Here is a 24,362-nt window from a genome sequence, read left to right on the forward strand (position 1 = left end):
TGGCGGAACAAGGGAGTCCAAAGACCTTGAACTTTCTTGAGCTGAGAATAGCCGCCCCAACCTGATAAGGATGCGTCTGTGTGAATGATTAATTCCGGAGGCGGAAATCGAAGGGGAACTGACTTTGACAGACTGTTTGCTCTTGTCCAAGGAAGAAGTCTTTCCCGTAGAATAGGAGGAAGGCGGACTTTCCTGTCCCGGAGCTTCCGGTTCGCCCTCGAACGCCAGACACGATTGATATCTTTCAATTTTGCCTTCAGAAGAAGATCCGTCACTGAGGCAAACTGAAGGGGACCCCAGAATCTTCTCTTGGAGTCGTCTGGAACTTACTTTGTCTTTGAGAAAGCGTTTGGTGTTCCTTGTAATCTCTAACCTCTTGGGTCTGGGAAGACACAGAGTATGAGATATAAGATCCCATTGCAGGCCGAGCCATTGGAACTTCGATTTTGGAAGAAGACGGGACTTCTTGAAGTTGATCTGGAAGCCTAGAGATTGAAGATAATGGATGACTTTGTGAGTGGCTTTTAGGCAATTTTGGGAGGTGTCTGACCAAATGAGCCAGTCGTCCAGATAGGCTACTACTTGAATCCCTTGATTCCTGAGTTCCTGAACAGCGACTTCTGCTAGCTTTGTGAAGATCCTTGGGGCAATGTTGAGCCCAAAAGGCATCACCTTGAAGGAGTAACTTTTGTCCCCTAAGCGAAAGCCTAGGTACGGACGGAAGTGTCTCGCTATCAGGACGTGATAGTAGGCGTCTGTAAGATCGATAGAGGTGGTGACGGCCCCACGGGGAAGTAAGGTCCGCACCTGCGAGACGGTAAGCATTCGAAACTTGTCGCATTGAATGGACAAGTTGAGAAGGGATAGATCTAGAATCACTCTTCTCTTGTCTGAATCCTTCTTCGGGACACTGAACAGCCGACCTTGAAACTTCAGATGTTTCGTTTCTTGTATGGCGTTCTTTTGTAAAAGATCCTGGACAAATTCGACCAGGTCCGGAGTGGAATGTTGACGAAATTTGTTCGGAGGAGGAGGTCCTTGAATCCAACTCCACCCCAGTCCCTTGGAGATGATACTGAACGCCCAGGGACTGAACCTCCATTTGTTGCGGAAGGCATAGAGCCTCCCCCCTACCTGCTGCACCTCAGTATTGGTTTGAGGAGTTGCCTCCACGTCCGCCTCGGAAGTTCTTTCCTCTGCGAAAGGCTCTTCCCCTGCCTTTGTTCTGGTTAGAGCCACGGTGGTAGCCTCTACCTCTACCATAACTCTGGGAAGAGCTATGAGCCTCGTAGGACTGGTTAAAGGCAGGGGAAGTGGCGGAGGCACCAGAAAGCTGGCTCTTAGGTAGCAGAACGGTGACATAGTCATCCGAAGGAGCCCGAGAGGTGGAAGGCTGTGCAGGGACAACAGAAGATGGAGGAAGAGGCAGCCGGAAGTTGGATGAAGCACTCTGTTGTTGCCTGAACTGGGTGGAGGTATATGGTCTAAGCTTCTTTCTACCCCGGGCTTGATAATTTGCGGGGTCATACTTGCGTTTAGGGGTCAAACCCCAACGGGCTTTAAGGCTCTGATTAACCCTAGTGGCCTCCGCCAAGACTTCCTCTACGAGATCCTCGGGGAAGAGATTTGAACCCCAACAGGAGGACCGGATGAGTTTATTAGGTTCATGCCTAATCGTCGCCTCAGCTAGAACATGCTTGCGACATCTGCGTTTAGCAGTAGCGAAGTCATACAAGTCATAATATAAAGACTGTAACGTAGCCTTGTTGAGAGACTTAAAAATACTCTCCGTATCGTAAGTCAAGGCTATCGACTCCGTGGATGTGGCCAGGTTTAGAGTACGGCCCACACGTAGGCGGGAATCATATTCCTGTTTAATGAGGGATTCCGGGAGACGGGGAAGCTTCTCACTAAACAAGACTGAGGCACAGTCTGCTGCAAGCTTGCCGGAGGTAAAGGTGGTATGGACGTTGTCCCAACACTCGATACCTGAGGGAAGAAGGAGGGAGATAGGATCCACCTCTCGGATGGGAGGCAAGGGCTTCTCCTCCAGAGCATATTGAAAGGCAAGCTCTGCCACCTTATTGACGCATGGAGTCAAGGTGTTCTTGTCCATTAAGAACATCGTAAAGGAGCTTTTATAAGGCGTTAGCATGGTGTTAGTGCAGCCGATGTCATTCAAAAATCTGGCCCAAACAGATTGGGCTTGCTCCTTCGGGAAGATGACCGTCTCTTTGGGGACCTTGTCTAATCGGACTAAAGCTTCCTCGGTAAGTCTGGCATAACCATGAAATGGAAATGCCAGACCCGGAGGAAAGAATTCAAAGTCCTCTAGAGGACGAGTGCCAAGGCCCTCCAGAGTCAACATTCCGTCTGAGAACGGGGAATGAAGAGCCATCCGCCAGGGGTTGTTCTTGGCAAACGGCGGGAGCTTAGAGGCATCCGGGATGAGAGAGCTTTGGACTCTCTCCGGAGCTCCTTGCTCTAAAGCCCCAATTCTCTGACCGAAGTTAGAGAACATCGTGTCCATCCTCGACTGCATCTCCGAAATCAACTTTGCCTGCATCTCCGACACGATGCGAAGCATGGCTGATTCGGAAAGGCCCGGGCTAGCAGCAGGAGGGGCGGAAGGAACTCCCGGGTCGTGAGACTTAGAGGAGGAACCAGAGGTCTTTGAAGACGGGTTCGTACAATGTTTAGAGCCATGAGAAGTCTTGTGAGGCTTGCGAGCTTTGGGTAAGGTCCTTGAAGTAGACTTATCCTTAGGGGGAACCGGGTATGAACGTTGAGACGAATCACGGTCCCCAGAAAATCCAAGAAAAGAAGAGCGATCAGAAGAAGAAGAAAGAGCGGGGCTGAGGATAGGAATCTCAGCGCCGGACACACCTGCCTCACTTACCACCCTACCTGTATCCGGCTCGTCTAGCAACATTGGTTCGACGTCCAGGTTCATGGAGGCAACATTGTCCTCCAGACCTCCGGGGGCGTGCGATGGATCTTGCTCTGGGTCGATGAGACCCGTTATAGTGGCATCAATGTGGGCAATGATGGGAGCTGCCACATGCCTAGCCACAGCAGCTGAAGACTTGGCGTTGGGGTAAACCATGGTGCAGTAGTCCTCAGATAGGACGTACGGCCGCTTAGACTTCACATTCCGGGCAAACCCACCAACCCACACCTTCAGTGTGGCCCGAGCCGCAGACTTTTGCTCCGGGGATGCCTGAAATAATAGTGGGAATTATAAAAAGGGAGACTCCCAATGGTCCTTCAAGACCATAGATATCTTACTAATAGTAAATAAAATAAGAAGGCAATATAGCCAACGGGACTCACCGAGTCAGATCCAAGGGTAGTGATGAGGTCGAAGCAAATCACACAGTTATCCGGGTGCCATACCACAACGTCTTCCAGTTGAACCCCACAAGGGGCGTGAGATCGGCAGACGGAGTGGCCACAAGGCTGGTGCAGAACAGCTGCACAGGCCGGCGTCAGACAATGCACCATCTATAAAAAGAATAGTATATGGGAAACTGTAATTCTCTTAAGTAGGGGCGGGTCTGGAGGACCCGGGCCTAACATAGGTCTAACACAAGATTAGAGCTTAACTGTACTATTCTTTAGGTAGGGGCGGGTCCGGAGGACCCGGGCCTAACATAGGTCTAACACAAGAATAGAGCTTAACTGTACTATTCTTTAAGTAGGGGCGGGTCCGGAGGACCCGGGCCTAACATAGGTCTAACACAAGATTAGAGCTTAACTGTACTATTCTTTAAGTAGGGGCGGGTCCGGAGGACCCGGGCCTAACATAGGTCTAACACAAGGTTAGAGCTTAACTGTAATATTCTTACATAGGGGCGGGACCGGAGGTCCCGGGCCTAAACATAAGTCTAACTTGAAACTAAAGTATAGCAATCCATTCCGGTCAAGCCGGGAGCATAAAAAAGGATGCAATAACAAGGAATTAAGACACATGGTGTCTGATTTCCCGGGGCGGGGTAGACCCCGGGCCGGGAAATAAAGGTATATCCAATACCAATTCCTTTAGGGACTCCGGGGTAGTGATCTGTCATATATAATCATCATAGGAAATGTTATAAAATAATAGGGGGGCGGAACTGTAGCTAAGAACTGCCAATCGAACCCGGAGGGTTTCGTATAACATAAGCCAGAATGAAAAGTGAATATAAAATAGGGTGCACCGGGATCCAACTCTGTTGACCGGTGGCCAACCAGACTAGACAGAGACGAACCCGCCGGGCCACCCGGAGGACAAAGTCCATAAACACTTAACTACCCCCTCTAAAAGGAGGGAAGGCAACGGTCCCTTAGTGGAGGGGGGAGAAGCCTAGCCTCCCACCTAGCTAGAGGGGGAGCGTGGGGGAGGATCACGTGATACGAGGCAGCAGGGCTACCAACTGACGATCCCCAACCAGACAGATCAAACGGAGTAATGGCACAAATATTCATTATAATAATAATAATAGCGTTAAATTATATGAATAAACACTCAGAAAATTTTTGGGCAAGGCATGCAACATAATAATTAAATCACAAAAGACACACCTGATGGCTAAAAAAGGGATTTTGACGAAGGAAAAATCTATTTCTGGGCGAGAGACCTGTGCCGCCCAGTGAAATGCTCCTTAAGCACCATTTCAAAGGAATATAACTGCTAATATTACCAGAGAAAAAATGTAAAGGAATGCTAGGTTGAACTAGCTCGCTCACCTAATGGTGTCGGTATAGACTGGGGCGAAATACCAGAGGTCTCGTACCATTTAGACTTCTCCTCTTCGAAATCCCCCAATAGTGAGGTGCCGTTCAACCTCCCCTGCCTCGCAGACCAGTACTACTAACTCAACCCACGCTTGCCCATCACTCCTTACAGCACCCTTAAGTTTGGGGTCTGAACAGGGGGGGAGTAAATAGGGTGGGTTCACTGGGCGGCACAGGTCTCTCGCCCAGAAATAGATTTTTCCTTCGTCAAAATCCCTTTTCTGGGCTCAATCCCTGTGCCGCGCAGTGAAATAGTACCAGAGAAAACGAACCCAAACTTTATTAACTATACGGGAACGAATAAAAATCAACATAACAAACAGTGGTTTAATCAAAAGTTAACGTAGAAGACGGACGTCTTTAATAACATCAGCATGATAAGGTATAATATCCCAGGAAGGGAAGACAAAAGAACATTAACTTAAAACAAAACCAATTAAGGTCAAACACTGGAACAAATTACATACACTTGAACACTAAAGAAATACAGTTCGTATGGAAGAATAAATTGAACAATGATAATAAAATGGCAATGTTACGAACTAGGAACACCCATGGGTGTGATACAACAAACCGAACTCAGGTAGGAACTGTAAGTGAGGCAGGTAAGAGGAAGAAGGTGGAAGATATAGGATTCAGGGATTAGTTAGAAGGAATTTGTCCGGGGGATACCACGCTCCCTGCAGCTACGGTAGCGAGTTGAAGGGCCTCTAATTGTTTAAGATAGTGCCGCTTGAACACTGAGGGGGATTTCCATCCGGTATATTTAGAGATATCTGTAAAGTTCATATGATGGAAAAAATTTATTGAGGTCGCTACCGCCCGAATGTCGTGGACGTGAGGAAAAGACTCTGGATTGGCCTGTTTAATAAAATACAAGATCTGTTGTCTGATCCCTTTCAAAGTTATAGTCCCTCCCCGCTCCCTGATGAACAAGGGTCCCGAGGTCTTATAGGAAGTCCTTGATAGAAAGGACTTTAGAGTGGTAACCGGGCATAGGGAAGGATCCTGAAGGAGAGGGATGATTTTCCAGGAGGACCATCTATTCTGAGGGTCTTCATTTTTGGCCAAGAAGACCTTGTCTGGGGAGAGGAGGACCTCTCCTGACGGAAGGAACTCTATGTGGCCTGGATCCCTTGATAAGGCAGCTAATTCCGAAATCCTGGCGCCAGATGCCAAACTCACGAGAAAGAGAGTTTTCCTGAGTAGAGGGATATACTCACATGAATCGTTGACGGTTGCTGACGCTAGTTTAAGAACATCATTGAGAAACCAGGAAATCGGGCTAGGACGAGAAGATGGTCTCAGTCTGGCACAGGCTCTTGGGATCGAAGCTAGCAATGAATCTGTTAGATCTATATTAAAGCCGATTAGAAAAATCTTCTTCAAGGCAGACTTGATGGTAGTAATAGTGTTGGCTGCTAAGCCCGACTCAAACAAGGTTCTGAAAAAGGTTACCGTTAGGTTTAGTGTCATAAAGTCAGTACTAGAATCTTTCAAAAACTTAGCCAGTTTTTTGACCGCTGAGTCATATTGACGAAGAGTGGAGTCTCTCTTGTCAGATTCTAAAAATAAAGTATTCTGGGGGTCTATGTTAGCCCCTTTGTGTGCCGCAAACTTCATGAAGTCCATAAAGTTAGGGTGGTCTGAATGTTTGAGGAAGCGAACACAGTGCACGTTTGTACTATCTGGGTCAAAGTCGGGTTGGGAATCTGGTGAGGGTGGAGATTCAGCTCCAGTAAAAGAGGAAACCAATTGCTCTTGGGCCAATTGGGGGCCACCAGGGCTACTTGACCTTTGAAGGTTCGAAGTTTGTCCAGCACTTTCATCAGTAGGTTCACCGGTGGGAAAAGGTAAAACCTTTCCCAGGCGTTCCAGTCGAGAGACATGGCATCCGTGGCGTAAGCCCGAGGGTCCAGGTTGGGGGCCACATAACATTTCAGCTTGTGGTTGGATTCCGTCGCGAAGAGGTCTACCTGGAGATCCGGCACTTGGAAGAGGATCCATTGAAAGGATTTGCGATCTAGTGACCATTCTGAATCCAACGGTACCGTCCTGGAGAGTGCGTCTGCCACAACGTTCCGAACTCCAGCCAGATGAACGGCGGATAGGTGCCATTGGTTTGAGGCCGCCAGGGAGAAGATTGCCACCATCACGTGATTGATGGGACCTGACTTGGAGCCCCCTCTGTTTAGACAACGGACTATGACTTCGTTGTCGAGGACTATCCTCAGATGTTGTTTCTTGGCCGGGGAAAGACGTTTCAAGGTTAGTAAGACAGCCATGGCCTCCAGGACGTTTATGTGAAATTGCTGGAACATTGTGGACCAAAGGCCCTGAACTTTCCTGTGTTGGGAGTAGCCTCCCCAACCTGATAGGGAGGCATCCGTGTGGATGACTATCCTTGGAGGGGGGTACTGCAACGGAACCGATTTTGATAGGCTCTTGGCGGTTGTCCATGGGAGAAGCCTCTTCCGAAGAATGGGAGGAAGGCGTGTCTTCTTGTCCCGACGTTTGGTGTTCGCTCTGGAGCGCCAAACTCGGTTGATGTCTTTCAGTTTCGCTTTCAGAAGGAGGTCTGTCACTGAAGCGAATTGTAGGGACCCTAGAATCCTCTCCTGGTTCCTTCTGGAAGTTACCTTTTCCCCGAGAAAGCGTTTGGTATTTTTCGCAATCTCTATCCTCTTGGACCTGGGGAGACATAGAGTGTGAGAACGTAGGTCCCACCGTAATCCCAGCCACTGAAATTTGGTCTTTGGTGTCAGACGAGACTTTCCGAAGTTTATCTGGAATCCCAGAAACTGAAGATATTGGATCACCTTGTTTGTTGCCTTGAGACAATCCTCGACGTTGTCTGACCAGATTAGCCAATCGTCCAGGTATGCGACGACTTGGATTCCGTGGGATCGGAGTTCCTGAATGACCGATTCCGCCAGTTTCGTGAAGATTCTGGGCGCGATGTTGAGCCCGAAAGGCATCACTTTGAACGTGTAAGCCTTGTCGTCCAGTCTGAATCCTAGGAATGGGCGGAAGTGTCTCGCTATTGGAACGTGATAGTAAGCATCGGTAAGATCGATGGAGGTGGTGACGGCCCCACGGGGAAGCAAGGTTCGCACCTGCGAGACGGTAAGCATGTGAAACCTGTCGCATTGAATGGACAAGTTTAGTCGAGACAGATCGAGGATGACCCTTCGGCTGTCGGAGTCTTTCTTCGGAACGCTGAATAAGCGACCTTGAAACTTCAGATATTTCGTTTCCTTGATCGCGTTCTTGCGAAGAAGATCTTGGGTAAATAAAGTAGGTCCGGTGTCGAGGGTTGATGGAATCTGTTCGGTGGAGGAGGCCCTTCTATCCAACTCCACCCCAGGCCCTTGGAGATTATGCTGAAGGCCCAAGGACTGAATTTCCAGCGACTCCGGAACACATAAAGTCTCCCTCCTACCTGAAGACCGTCAGTAGTTGGAGGTTTTACCGCCTCGGCCACCACGTGACCCTTTTCCACGGGAGAAATATCTCCCTTTGCTTCTGTTCTGAAAAGAACCCCTCGAACCGGGGCCCCTGCCTCGTTGGTATCCTTGGGAGGAAAACCGGGACTCAGATACCGGGTTATAAACAGGAGAGGTAAACGAGTTCGAAGCCACTTGGTTTTCAGGGACGAGGACATACTTCACTTGGGGCTGAGACTTGGAGGTGGAGGGTTGGATGCCCTGAGAGACCGGGGCCGACTGGACTACTTGAATAGGTTGGCGGAATTGGGTAGAGCTATAAGGGCGTAGCCTTTTTCTGCCCCGGGAGTGAATGCTCGATTGTTCGAACTTCCGTTTGGGAGTGAGACCCCAACGGACTTTGAGGCTCTGGTTCACTCTGGCAGCTTCGCTCAATACCGAGTTGACCATGTCCTCCGGGAAAAGGTCCGGACCCCAAGCAGAGGCTTTAATGAGCTTATTTGGCTCATGGCGGATAGTGGCTTCAGATAAGACATGCTTACGGCAACGTCTTTTGGCCACCAAGAAGTCGTAGCAGTCTGCTAACAAAGATTGCAGGGTGGCTTTAGTCATAACTTTAAAAGAGTGTTCCTCGTCATAAGTAAGAGAAAACATCTCCGCCATAGTCGAGATGTTGAGGCTCCGGCTAAACCTAGACCGGGACTCGAACTCGAGTCGGATTAAGGTTTCAGGTAGTCTTGGGAGGCGTTCACTGAATTGCGTCGATGCACAGTCCGCGGATAGCTTACCAGAAGTGAATGTCGATTGAATGTTAAGCCAACATTCATTATCTGATGGGAACAGCAGAGATGTAGGATCTGTCTCCCGGAGTTGTGGCAAAGGCTTATCTTCGGTCACTGCCTGAAGGGCTAATTCAACCATTTTGGTGACGCAAGGAGTGGGGGTCTGTTCGTCCACAAGAAACATGGTGTAAGTACTCTTGTGGGGGGTCAGCATGGTGTTTGTACAACCCCACTCATTTAAGGTTCGAACCCAAACAGACTGAGCCTGTTCCTTCGGAAAGATAACGGTCTCTTTAGGGACCTTATCTAGTCGGACAAGAGCCTCTTCCGTAAGCCGGGCGAAGCCGGGGAAAGGAAATTGAAGACCGGGAGGGAAGAACTCAAAATCTTCAATGGGCCTGGTCCCAAAACCCTCGATGGTCAACATTCCGTCCGTGAAAGGACAGTGGAGCGCCATTTTCCACGGGTTGTTCTTCGTGAAGGGTGGAAGTTTTGAGGCGTCCGGGATGAGGAACTGCTGTTGTTGAGGCAGTCCACTTTCCAGGGTATCTAGTCTTCTGGTGACGGCAGAAAGTATAGAACTAATCTGCTCTGTAACGACCCTCGACAACATATTCGTGAGGGCCTCCGGGTCGAGGTTGGTTGTGGTAATTAAGGGGGATGACTGCACTCCCGGGTCCTGAGACATAGGGGCAGTGCTAGTCGAGTCACTAGGAGCTCCGGGGAGGGGAGCCTTCTTGGGCTTCGATGATCCAGGTAGTGTAGGATTCTGACGAGTCCTCACTAAAGGTCTTTTCTGAGATTTGACCTTGGCAGGAACCGAGAGCGATCTTGGGGAGGATTCGTGGTTCCCTTCAAAACCAAGAAAGGAAGAATTATTAGAAGTTGGAGAAAAAGAGGGGCTAAGAAGAGAGGTCTTAGCGCCAGACCCACCTGCCTCACTTACAACCTTACCTGTGTCAGGTTCGTCAAAAACCATGGGCTCTATGTCTAAGGTCAGAGCCGTAACATTGTCTTCAATGGGGTCCGGGTCGTCAGGGATGTCTGTATCCTGGACGAGATTGAGTTCTACGATTTCCGCAATGTCAGCAATTATAGGAGCCGCCACTTGCCTAGGCACTGCTGCCGAAGATTTTGCGTTCGGGTAGATAAGTCTACAATAATCTTCTGAGAGGACGTAGGGCTTCCTGGCCTTTACGTTACGGGCGAAGCCGCCTACCCACAATTTCAAAGTGGCTCTTGCTGAAGTTTTAACCGCCTGGGAACTCTGAAAGAACGGGGATAAGGTTAGCAAACCCGAGGACAAAATGATAAATGAACCCGAAGATTCATAACAGAAGTCAATGATTATCTATCATATTGATGTCGCCCAGTGAAGGGAAGTAAATACAAAAATGACTGAAAGAGGCTCACCGAATCTGAAGCGAGGGTGGAGATAAGGTCATAACAGATAAGGCAGTTGTCAGGGTGCCATACCACAATATCGTCCATCTGGATCCCACAGTCCGCGTGGGACCGACAGACAGCATGGCCGCAAGGCTGGTGAAGGACGGCCGCGCAGGCTGTCATCCGGCAACGGACCACCTGTAAAAGGAATAGTCCATGAGCATCTACTAGTTTCTCTGTAAGGGGTCCCGGAGGGTCCGGGACCTGCCAGTTAATAAAATAAATGTATAGCCTTAGACTAAACATGCAGAGAACTGAGACTATTCCAATAGCAATCCGGCAGAGCCGGGTATGAAAAAGGATGCAAAAAAAAACAGTGATTAATATATAATCATAACTAGTTCCGGGGCCCCCGTGGCCGGGGAACAGGGTTGGTAAGTAAACTTAAAGTAAACTTAAAGTAACTTAAAGTAAACTTAAAGTACCCAAGATACATCCTTAAAGTACATAAATAGAAAACGCCAATTATGATCTAAAACTAATGTCTGTAATGAATAGGGCTCCCGGAGGGAGGATATTAATCAAAACCGTGTCAGTGTCAACCGATCATGTAGTTAAGAGCTCGGCGGCTCCGATGTCTGATGACGGGAGGGTATGACGGGAGGGTACAACGGGAGAGCGCGGGGGGAGCCAGTGGAACCCCCCTACACCTGAGGTACCGGGACAAAGGTAATGATTCATGTAGAATATAAAATAATGATATGGGATATAATAAGTCCTATACGGACGATAATAGCATGAGGTACCGTAGGGGAGGACACTCCTAATATAAGTGCTCATTCTAACAACCGTAGTTAAAAGCAAGGTTACACCAAGGTGCAGTTATACCGACTAATCACGTGTGATAGTCCCCGGTGGTCCCGGCCTTCCCCCTCCCCGACCGATGGCGACGGGAGGGGGGAGACGAAACCGCCCGGTATGAATGAATGAGACTAAGTCATACCCCGTTGGTATACTCAGTCCTCAATATGTCGGAACGTTGATGGAAGACTGAGGTACAAGCATACTTGACCCGTAAATCATAACCAACAACCATCGAGTGAGAGGAAGGGTGTACACTGAAGGGGGGGGGGATGGAATAACCTCCCCAACTTGTTGGGGGGGGTGTAATGGTACAGGGAAATCGCCAGTGCGCAGTGGTAGACAGGGCTACCAACTGGAGATCCCCTAATCATGACATGAAAATCCCAAAAATATGATCATAACGGAGTAAGCAATAAATATAATATCAATGCACAAATACATAAAAATAATTAATGAATTAAAAGCGAAATCACGTAAGTAAGGTTAGGCATGCAGAAAAAATATGGCGAGAGAGGGACTCGGGCGAGTAAAAAAGGGAGGAGCATGACGCCATCAGCAGATGGAAAGCAGGGGTACCAACCTAGTTACTGAAGCGGTAGATCGAACAGTAAAAACAACAAAATACGCGAGAGTCCCACTCGAACCAAACGTAAAACTAGGTGGAGCGTAATAAAACAAAAGGTTTTACTAATAATAAGTGAGATGGTCGAAATTAAAGCTCCTAGAACTAGCGAAACAATCTCAATGTTGACGCTATCCACCAACATGCACGAATGCAGGCATACCAACATAACCTACTCCTGATGAAACGCTAACACCGATATCATAGGATAACATAAAATAAATGCTATATGAAAGCATAAAGTCGGTGTACTAAATGAATATTGCTATATGAAAGCATAAAGTCGGTGTACTAAATGAATATAAGGAAAAAACTCCTAAAGGATCGAACGAATATAAAAGACGGACGAACTAACGAGACAAAGGGCAGAGGCGAAAGAAAGAACGGGGACGCCGCTCATATATAAACACTTCTCAATAATAAAAACAAAGATGACACTGCCCAATCTCGTTAAAAACTCATGGATAAGGTACTTAACTTCGATGGGGTATCTTGGGAATCGGCCATCGAGAGAAAGTTGATGATAAATCCAATGAAACACACGAAATAAAAAACTTGGACTTATATCAAACAGGTGCTTGAAAGGAGTGATGGGCAAGCGTGGGTTGAGTTAGTAGTACTGGTCTGCGAGGCAGGGGAGGTTGAACGGCACCTCACTAATGGGGGATTTCGAAGAGGAGAAGTCTAAATGGTACGAGACCTCTGGTATTTCGCCCCAGTCTATACCGACACCATTAGGTGAGCGAGCTAGTTCAACCTAGCATTCCTTTACATTTTTTCTCTGGTAATATTAGCAGTTATATTCCTTTGAAATGGTGCTTAAGGAGCATTTCACTGCGCGGCACAGGGATTGAGCCCAGAAATAACATTGCCGCCTTAGCACGAAGGTCGGCAGCCATAACGATACGTAAATGATATCGGCCCAAAAATTGAACCACGAGGATTCTAAACGCTAAATAATGAATATTCACAATAACAAATAATATTTGATAATAAAAATAATACACATAGTAACACCGCAAGTGAAAATTAAAAGCTCTCAAAAACAGGAGTACCAACTGTAGTGAAATCAAGCAAGATCGGTATGAACGAAGAGAATAAACTCCTATAATATAAATATTAAACGATCTAGGTTGCTCAAAACACAGTAAAACCCAGCTTGGTACTTAACTTAGACGGTGTCTCCTGGGAAACCGACGAAGAAGCCATAATTAAATGGAAAATAACCAAAAATCGAGAGCACAAGCAAAAATGCGGGTTACATTACTCGTCGTGCTAAAAGGAGTTGGGTTCTGAGCGGATGCATTGTTAGTAGTACCGAGTGAGGTTGAACGGCTCTCCTCTATTGGGGTTCTCTGTCGTGGATTAATCTAAATAGTGCGGGACCTCTGGAATATACGCCCAATTTTATACCGACACCAATAGGTGAGCGAGCTAGTTAACCTAGCACTCCTTTACATTTTTTCTCTGGTATATTTAGCAGTAAATTACCTAAGAATAAGTGCTAAATGGAGCTTATTCACTGGGCGGCACAGGTTCGAGCCCAGAAAAACAAAACATAAAAATTTATTTTTATATGTTTATAATAAATGGAAAGTTAATCGATGAGGCCTAATAAAGGCGGAGAGATATAAATTATATAGATCTATAACGTGTTAAGCAAAATTAATAAAAACCTAAACACACTTCCGTCTAAGGGAAGGGTCGGCCATTTAAAAGTGAAAGAGAGTCCATACTCTCTTTGTCACCATAATTAAATCTATCCAAAACGAGTTCAAGTTTTGAGATGAAGATAAAACACCTGCATAGCGAAAGCTCAAAACTAGAATAGTGTACTTCACCAAATAGTTGTGAAAACAAATCCAGTTAGTAACAGCGAATTAGTAGGTCTTGCCGGTAGCCCGACAGAGAGAAAATTGAGTTCTGTGTTTACATTGAGTACTGAGTACCTGCACGACAGATGGCGCTGTTGAAGTGCACCCCCTACCTGCATTGCGATCGCTGGCGGATTTTTAACGTAGAGTTTTCTGTCGAGCAACAGAGTTGCAGCTTATATAATCACCGGCTAAGTTTAATATTGAAAAAGCTAATTTAACTGGTTTAATATGGTATTTTCATTATAAAATAAATTTTTGAACATACTTACCCGGTAGTTATATAGATAGCTTTAATTATATATAACTACCGAGTAAGTCTTATGTTTAAAAATGGTATTTTCATTATAAAATAAATTTTTGAACATACTTACCCGGTAGTTATATATAATTAAAGCTATATATATAACTACCGGGTAAGTCTTATGTTTAAAAATACTCCTATTTCATGAAAAATATAAAAAAAAAAAAAAAAATCAAATGATTCCCTTACCCCAACAGTACACTAATTTGACTAAACATTTTTTCATATAATGATTTAAAAAAAAAACTCGTAAAATACAAATGAAATTACCGGTACATGAAAGTAAATGGGTGTCTGTTTCCCTGCCTGTCTCTTTTTTTTTTACAACTTTATATAAATAAACACACTACTCACCTTTCCACAGACTGGCATGCAACTTTCCTCTCCTTTACCAGTGACTTCCAACATTTGTATTCTTCTTCCAACTTCTTAGTTCTAGCCTTTATATGAGCTGCTCTATCCAAGCTGTAAGAAAACCACATACGTTAATGTTAAAATCAAAGCAATTTACTTCTTTAATACAAAACTATCAATTTCCTGGAGGATGTTAACATAAATAGGGACATATATAAACTGTGACCCATGAAGATTTGAGTTAGCGGCTAGAGTGGATATGAATGTGTTCAGGTGGTTTGGCCATGTTGAGAGAATGGAAAATGGTTGTCTGCTAAAGAAGGTGATGAATGCAAGAGTTGATGGGAGAAGTACAAGAGGAAGGCCAAGGTTTGGGTGGATGGATGGTGTGAAGAAAGCTCTGGGTGATAGAAGGATAGATGTGAGAGAGGCAAGAGAGCGTGCTAGAAATATGAATGAATGGCGAGCGATTGTGACGCAGTTCCAGTAGGCCCTGCTGCTTCCTCCGGTGCCTTAGATGACCGCGGAGGTAGCAGCAGTAGGGGATTCAGCATTATGAAGCTTCATCTGTGGTGGATAATGTGGGAGGTTGGGCTGTGGCACCCTAGCAGTACCAGCTGAACTCGGTTGAGTCCCTGGTTAGGCTGGAGGAACGTAGAGTAGAGGTCCCCTTTTTGTTTTGTTTCATTTGTTGATGTCGGCTACGCCCCAAAATTGGGGGAAGTGCCTTTGGTATATGTACTATGTGTATTATGTATGAAGATTTTGAGAAGGAACCACAGGGGGAATGAGTCTGGTAACATTTCTCAAAGAAAATTGTGATGTTTCATAGTCAACTTTTGCAATATAATTACTGTATATTAAATTTTGATACCCCTTCAACTAGCCATGTGATCTCTACACATCTTTTTAATTTCAAATTATATTATATACTGTAAAGTACAGTAGATATCTTTTCATACTAAATATATTCCTATGTATAATTACTCTTAAAATGTTCTTACTACTGTTATAACTTATTATTACTATTATAAAATGTATTTCATATAAAGTAATAATGTACTACACAGTACTACATACATACATACATATACCGAGGCACTTCCCCCAATTTTGGGGGTTAGCCGACATCAACAAATGAAACAAAAACAAAAAAGGGGACCTCTACTCTCTATGTTCCTCCCAGCCTAACAAGGGACTCAACCGAGTTCAGCTGGTACTGCTAGGGTGCCACAGCCCACCCTCCCACATTTTCCACCACAGATGAAGCTTCATACTACTGAATCCCCTACTGCTGCTACCTCCGCGGTCATCTAAGGCATCGGAGGAAGCAGCAGGGCCTACCGGAACTGCGTCACAATCGCTCGCCATTCATTCCTATTTCTAGCACGCTCTCTTGCCTCTCTCACATCTATCCTCCTATCACCCAGAGCTTCCTTCACTCCATCCATCCACCCAAACCTTGGCCTTCCCCTTGTACTTCTCCCAATATAAAAAGCACTAGATGGTTATGGTATATATTTTCATACCCATCATTATTTGAACTTTATACAATTACAAATTACTATGCACTGTACATGAATCACTTCTGCATTTCGAAGGATGCAATTGACATTTGTTGCTATGAATTTACTCCAAATTTTATAGAACTGATAGTGCATCCCTTGATCACTAATGATGGTGCACGTCCCCCTCAGCCGATCATTTATAAAAAAAAAAATATACACAACAAATAAATACCATATAATTAAGTTTAAAGTCATGTTGCTAGACAATCCCCTATATTACAAAACAATACCTTATGATTATATCATTGACATTCATGTTGTCAAATGACATTCCAAACTAGAGAAAAACTAAACTATTTTCTTTATAATTTCTATCCTTCTTCAACCAAAAGTGGAATTCAAATGTGGCTTGATGGCCACCATTAAATTTTCTTTTATCTTTATATTATTTAGCATAATAGACTGTGTTCTAGATTTGGCATGAATAAAAATGGACTTTATGCCAAATCTAGAAATGTCTCCATGCTTTACACTGCCTACTTTCTGCTGTATTAGTTTACTAAATTTAAAATAGTTGTATTCTTCTCTCTTTGAATTTCCCACAATCCACATTGGTGGTTTAGGCTTTCTTTCTCTTATTAAGTTTGTTTTCAGGTTCATAGACTCATTTTGATGACAAGATGGGAAAATCTAGAAATGTCTCCACACAATAGTGCCTACTTTCTGTTGTAATAGTTTACTAAATTGTGACGCAGTTCCGGTAGGCCCTGCTGCTTCCTCCGGTGCCTTAGATGACCGCGGAGGTAGCAGCAGTAGGGGATTCAGCATTATGAAGCTTCATCTGTGGTGGATAACGGGAGAGGGTGGGCTGTGGCACCCTAGCAGTACCAGCTGAACTCGGTTGAGTCCCTTGTCAGGCTGGGAAGAACGTAGAGAGTAGAGGTCCCCTTTTTGTTTTGTTTCATTTGTTGATGTCGGCTACCCCCCAAAATTGGGGGAAGTGCCTTGGTATATGTATGTGCTAAATTCAAAATAATTGCATTCTTCTCTCTTTGAATTTTCTATAATCCCCATTGGTGGTTAGGGCTTTCTTTCTCTCATCAAGTTAGATTTGGGTCCAGACTCATTTTGATGCTAAAATGAGAAAAATGAAAAATTAACATCATACTGTACTTACTCTGAAGAGGTAGAGCCTTTTCCTTTGCTTGATGGGCCTTCACATACGTCTAACGGCATGCCAGCTATCTTGTAAGCAGTGTGGCCACCTATACTTTCGGAGCTTGTGATCAGATCTATCCGCATGTCGGGAAAGTTTTCCTCCGTGTTACAATGGTCTTCAAGCCTTCTCATAGCTTCTCTTAAGCAAATATCTATAAGGTGGCCAACTTTCGATGTCTGTGGCAGACCCTTTTCAATGCTGGAGATCTGGTCTGAATACAAAAATACAGAAGCATTAAATACATGATACAAAAATGCAGTTAGAATTAAATACATGATACAAAAATACAGTAGAATTAAATACAAAGTTAAAGAACAAGTATTGGTTCAGACAGTTTCTTCAAGTTTACAGAACTTGTAGTTTTGACGTTTAACATTTCTGGAGTATATGATACTCCACAAATAACAGCCACACTTCTGGAGTATATGATACTCCACAAATCACAGCCATCAGAGGGAATTTCATCGTTGTTGTTTAAAAATATCACTAACCTTACCAACTTCACAGTTATTTTCTGGTTTCTTATATATTCATCGTTTATAGTTTGATTTCATATTTCATACCTATTACTGTAGCTCGTAAAGATTCTCTAATTTAGTACTTCTTTGATGCCATACATATTCTTAACTTTACAATGTATTCTTATATTACTTACACATCTTCCTTTAACTTTTACATTTAGTTTACCCCAGACCTCTGATGTCAAAATTATTCAAAGAAATTAATTAAATAATTTTCTGAAATAAAAATTTCAGCTAATAAAAAATTATCCAAATCAAATGGCACTAACCTGAAAATTGCAGTACAGCGTATGAAGTTTAACATGTGATAATCATTCATTTAAAATCTATAACCAAATGTCTATAGAAACTGGAGTACTGAAAACATAGTGATAGTTAACCCTTTTACCCCCAGGCTATTTTGGACTTTCCAACCCTTAACCCCAAGGGCTTATTATTTTTTTTCAAGCACATTTTACAGTACAGTATATCTTTTTAAAATTGCTCTAACAGCCTTAATTTGTGTCGTAGAGAGGTCAGGTTGGTCTCATTCTCTTGGAAAATGCCTGAAGTTTCTCAAAAAATTATCAAAAATATGCAAAAAAAAAATGTAAATAGCAGTTTTTTGCAAGGATGTACCGGTACGTCCATGGGGGTAAAGGGATGAGTTTTGTGAAACGTACCAGTGCGTCCTTTGGGGGTAAAAGGGTTAATAAAAGAAGCATTCCTTAGCAAAATACTATGCAATTTGGCAATGCAAGATGACAAAAACGTCCACCCACCGCAGACGAGGCCTGAATTTGAGTGGTTAATGTTTTTACCATTCCTTATTTAGGTAAATGCACGAGCATAACAGACTGACACAATAAAAAGTGAATATTTGTTTGCAATTATATGAAAGCAGGTCTAAAGAACAAAATCAACAAAGTGTAAAACTGAGATTGTTATTAACCCTTTTACCCCCAAAGGACATACTGGTACGTTTCACAAAACCCATCCCTTTACCCCCATGGACGTACCGATACGTCCTTGCAAAAAAATGCTATAAAAAATTTTTTTTTCATATTTTTGATGATTTTTTGAGAAAATTCAGGCATTTTCCAAGAGAATGAGACCAACCTGACCTCTCTATGACAAAAATTAAGGCTGTTAGAGCAATTTCAAAAAAATATACTGCAAAATGTGCTTGAAAAAAAATGACCCCTGGGGGTTAAGGGTTGGAAATTTCCAAATAGCCTGGGGGTAAAAGGGTTAACAAGTTTCACACACAAGAAGTGCTTAAATGCCTAAAACATCAGATCTAGGGAGAAAAAAAGTACTCTATGCTGTTATGCCACTAAAGAATTTCTTTAAAATTAGTAATAAAACACCTATGATTCCTGAATTCCAAATACATAGGCTAAAGTAAAGAATTGACTGACTGTGATACAACACAATATTTTTCAGAACTGCACAAAATTGTAGCCTATAGCTTATAGAAATACTGTATATTGTACAGAAATATGGAATATTATCAAAACATACAGTCAAGAACAAATATAATTAAGGAATGGAGTCTCAACTACCTGTAAACATAATATTACAGTATAAAAAAAAACTTGACTAACCTTCCAAGCTAAGTATTGGTAAAACTGAACCAAGAGATTTTCTATCACAAAAACTTTGTCTTGATTTTCTTTGACCAATTGTAGATCTTCTTTTCTTGACTTTCTCAACTTCTTTTCTAATTTCGTCAGTGCATTCGTAGCCACTCGTGTCTGTAGACGACTGATTTACGTTTTTGACTCGAGAAGAAGCTTTCTGCGCATCGCAATCGGGAGAGCAATTTACAGAGGACACTCTGTCTTCTTCATGACCGAGTACACATGAAGGGCTGCTGTGTTCATTATTCTGTACATCACAGTCAACTTTTTGGCTACCCCTAGATTTACTACGAATCTGCTTTTCTTTAGTATCTACACTACTAGATTTGTCTTTAACTTTTTCCGCCGCTAAACGATCAAGGATTCGTCCTTTCGAGTGTTGAGCAGAATGTGGAATTTTTGGAGTTTGATCACATGTTGGAGAATTTTGATTTCTTCCTTTTGCTCTCCTAGCAGAACTTTCATTTTCCATTTTTTTAGGCTCTAATCTTGTCGGGGTATGCTGAACTAAGGCTCGAGTATTTGCTCTCTGTACACTCGATGGTGCGACTTTGTTGACGTCTCTTTGCTTTGCTGATAAAGGAGTATTATTCCTATTACTCCTGGTAACTGATGCAGAAGCTTTAGCACTGCCAGGCGTACCACTCTGTGACCTCCTCCTGGTCATTCGAACGTCCGGCCCGTCATCAGCGTCGCTCTTTCTCTTTCTTGTACTAGATTTAGGAACTTGCAAACTTTGAGACGTATTTTCCGAGCCTTTTGGTTTTGTGATAGGCGTTTCCGCTTTAATTCTAGGTGACCTGCGTGATGCCCGGGCGCTTATGCTAGGAGTCACACTCTTGGCTTGGGATCTGGTTTGCGGAGTGTTAACCTTCGGTGGCGATGCTTCTTTTTCTTCATCTTGGCCATGCGGTCTTTTGTTGCTTCTTGATTGGCCGCCTTCGATGACGGACTTGGCCATCATTTCTTATTAAGGCAATGTAAGAACAAAAATGCTTGACAACACTGGAACTCTGAAATATAAAAAATTACAAATATAAATACAGTATATGCAATAAAATTTATGCATATCAAAATAAACTTCCACACATGATTTGCATTGCTTTATAAAGGTCAATTATATTAAATTTGATCAATTAGAACAATTATACAATACAGGTAGGTACAAATTCATGACCTCTCCTTTCACTCCACACTCGATCTTTATAATCACAAGTTTTAATAATACAGTATTTTGTATTTTTATCAATTGATTCAAGCGCAGCAGCAAATCCATGGTCAAAATTTATAACAAGGATGGCAATGGGGCTTCAGGTGAGGTTATTATTGCTAGGATAGGCTAGGCTGCATCGATTTAAATTGAACTTGGAATACTTATAGCCGAAACTCTGTATATGCTCCCAAACTTACTAAATTTTTAAGCAGAGCATGACCCATATATCATCTGCAGATCATTTTACATCAGTTCTCAGATACAGTAACAGACATCCCTAGTCTGCAGATGAATAAACCGTATGGACGATATTATGGTGTGCATGGGCACATTCTCACATGTAGAGCAGACTACTGTTCAAATAACAGCCTACAGTATATACACGGTCAGGTGGCTTTCTTCATTAGTTACGTCATGCTGCTAATAACTGCTATGTGAATGCGGCCCTTTATGAGTGTTATTCTTAACTCACCCCAAGATTTCAAATTTTTTTTGAAAAACAAGTTTAATTAATAAAATTAAAATTTTTATTTACAAAACTCTGGTCGGTTGGGAGGAGATCCCAGATACTACTAAGAAAGCAGTTTGAGGTAAGTACTCTGTGTTGGAACAAATTCAAATTTTTATTTCAGACAATTTCTTATTTTTATCACTTAGTTTTACTATCATACAGTATATTACTTATTTAATTCCTTTCTCGTTTCTTTCGAGTTAGTTCTGCGGGAAAAATAATAAAGACAGTTTTATACGAGGTGCAAAGTTACAGGAGGCAGTGTCTAGCAAGAAGGACCAGGAAAAAAATAAAAAGTAATCGAAAAATAAAGCCTCTTTTAAAACATCTGTGAACTTACTGTATACATAACTATTTGAAAGCTTTTCATTGGTAACAAAAGCCAACTAATAATTGTTATACAAAAAACAAAGCGGCCAAAAGTGAATGCAAACAACGCATGCAGAGTTACCCACAACCGTTCTCTAAAAAGTAAATAAAGAACTTGGAAAATCAAATGCTGTTCCCTATTTGTCGATCAGGCCCCCACTATTCATACAAAGAAAGATGTCTCAATACCAGGCACTTATCCATTTCTTGAAGCAAATTCCAATTTCCCTAGAAATTGAAGTATCATATACTAACCTATTTAATCAACTGGTAATATTGTGTTCATTATGCATTTCTGACAGGGCAAATGTATAATGATGGCCAAGAGCCATAACTCTTATTTTCAACTCTATCACAAATTTGTGTAGAATAAAAACTTCAAAATGTTTTAAATAACTCAGGTATAGTAATACCTATGGAAACGAAAGTTTCTGCTTACGAAAAATTCAGGGTACGAAAAGCGATACAAAGATTTTTATGCCCCAGTATACGAAAAAATTTTCAGGATACGAAAAGCTTACGAGATCCCAACTCGTCGCCGAGAGTACAGTACCTTTTTTTTCAGGGTATCAACCTTTAATTTAGGTGTACAGGTAACAATACACCTTCACTGATCCAAATGCTTTACATACAGTACCGTAACTTTTATACAGTAGTAAAGAAAACGGACCGTTTTCTTAGGGCTTGGAGGGGATAACTAGGCTATAACTACATTATTGAATAATCTCATGGTGGTTTCTGGAATGGATTAGGCTGTTTTTAACGATTGGGTTAATTATTGAATGATAGACATGGCTGCATTGCATGTTTATTACTACAGTTTAGCGTGTTTATGAAAGAAAAGGTGTCTTTTCGTAAGGCTTGGAACGGATTAGGCTATTTACATGTAAAAAGCAACTCAGGATACGAAAAAATCAGCATACGAAACCGTACCCTGAACGGATTACTTTCGCATGCTGAGGCATCACTGTAATTACTTACCAGATAAGATATAGTGTGTTTTGGAAAAAATCATCAAAATGCCTTAAAATTTCTAAATTGAAGGGGCTCTTTCCACCGATATGCACTTTCTTGCTCCTGTAGTTCCTAGAATTCACTTTAGCAGCGGAACCTGAACTAATCGGCAGGCGCTGTAATTTGAAATTGCTTAATCAAACCATGCTCAAATTGGGAAATTGAGTTTTTTTTATCCCATAAGGATTCAATATTTCCAAATTTCAAAAAGGGTAAGGGGAGCACCAAGCATGGTGCAGATATCCCGGTTCTTAGCCGCCAAGACATGAAGATGGCAATATTGAAATCCAAGAGTGACGAAGTTCAACCGATATGCGAGCTAACATATTTATATAAAATAGGCTTCCTGGATGATTATTTCGGCATTTGTTCTAAGTGTAACGTTGGTGACATGCATTATGTTTAAGATGGAAAATTAACCTACAATGGCAAGCACACATTGTTTTGGCGGTGTATAATAATGTTAATTCGTGATAAAAGAAGACTGCCAAGAAATATGGAAGTTTTTTAATATAACCCGTGAAGATTTCTTTAATAATACCTTGCTTTGCAAATACTGTACTAGTGTACCGTAAAACACGCGACTGTCCATCTCATCCACCGGGGAAAAAACCCAAAGTTGTCCCTTTGAAAAATGATGATGGTGCAACCCAAACAGAGTGAATGTAGTTCCTTGGGACAAATGTAAACTTTTTCTTTACTTGTAAAATCAATTTCTTTTATAAAATGCAATTGTGTTACCTTGCTCGGAGTGAAGCCGGTGTGACGGTCTGAACGATCCCCCGGTCTCAGAATTCTCCTTGATAATCTGCGCATGCGCGAACATTACCGTTTGCCAGTGCATACGAGGTTGATGTTTTATTTTCCTGTAATGTTAGCGTGCGCAGCTCAACATTACCGCTTGCCAGTACATATGAGCTTGATGTTTTATTTTCCTGTAATGTTAGCGTGCGCAGCTCAACATTACCGCTTGCCAGTACATATGAGCTTGATGTTTTATTTTCATGCGAGCGAAGCGAGCTAATGGCGTAACAGAACCATTATATAATGTCAAGGAGAATTCTGAGACCAGGGGATCGTTCAGACCGTCACACCGGTAGGAAAACAAACAGGATAAGCTAAGAATACGGCAGTCTAAAGGGATCGCAAGGGGGAGTAAGGCCTAAGTAGGTAAGGACACAGCTCATAGGTTAGGTTAGGTGGTGTTCTTGGTTAAGGGTCTTGCAGTACGACGCCCACGGCTACGAACAACTAGAAAATGTTAAGAAATTCCCAGGCCGTCAATATACAAAAACTCATTTTTGACCATTGCTGCAAACCACACATTTTGGTGCTGACACCCAAACCCCGGTTTCCCACTGGGATCCATCATAATTGTTATTATGTGGGGGATAGGGAAAATCATGAACAAGTGGTTTACCACAATATTAATGACTAGAAATGGATACAACAAGACAACTAGTAGGAAAATATGGTTCATGTATTAGAATGGAAAATAAGTAGATATCTACCTACTTTGGGATATATGTATAATAGCGGCCACATGTACGTATGATGATAACTGACCGAGAATACGGCTGTGTAAGGGGGGTTGCAGTGGGGCAATTGCCCCTATTTATTTAAATAAGGTCATAGCCAGTCCCCTAATTAATATATAAATATACCAGCCTACTTAAAAGGTTCTTTGCATAGACAAACATTTACAGGGTAGTGATCGTAGTATATAATAGTTCACCTTCTAACTTTTTAAGGTCTTTAGTAGCATATATTATCCACTCTAGTGTGAAAGCTTATTTTTAAAGAAATCTTTACTTATCTGAATAAAATTAGTCTACTTTATACTTTAAATTCAAAGCTTATGCCAATTTCAAATTCATTTTCAAAATTTCGGTAAAGTTTGATAATACCAAAATTCCATTGCTAAAAGTCAAAGTAGGATTTGACAGTTTAAAAACTACCTTTAATACCAAATTACAC

At 42.8% G+C, this 24,362-nt stretch overlaps 1 protein-coding gene across 1 annotated transcript in view; it reads right to left on the bottom strand.

Annotated features, from left to right (window-relative positions):
• The window catches only part of LOC137648764 (muscle M-line assembly protein unc-89-like), a 35,863-nt gene extending 15,576 nt beyond the window's left edge, over positions 1 to 20,287 (bottom strand). The window contains exons 1-3 of the mRNA XM_068381887.1: positions 19,243 to 20,287; positions 17,094 to 17,346; positions 14,409 to 14,519 (exon numbers count right to left, since the gene is read on the bottom strand). Coding sequence (XP_068237988.1) covers positions 14,409 to 14,519; positions 17,094 to 17,346; positions 19,243 to 20,242 — 1,364 coding nt within the window. The 5' untranslated portion in view covers positions 20,243 to 20,287. The remainder of the gene's footprint in view (positions 1 to 14,408; positions 14,520 to 17,093; positions 17,347 to 19,242) is intronic.
• Between the last annotated feature and the right edge of the window lie 4,075 nt (positions 20,288 to 24,362).

This window comes from Palaemon carinicauda, chromosome 10, assembly GCF_036898095.1.
Source record: "Palaemon carinicauda isolate YSFRI2023 chromosome 10, ASM3689809v2, whole genome shotgun sequence".
Classification (NCBI taxonomy): Eukaryota; Metazoa; Arthropoda; class Malacostraca; order Decapoda; family Palaemonidae; genus Palaemon; species Palaemon carinicauda.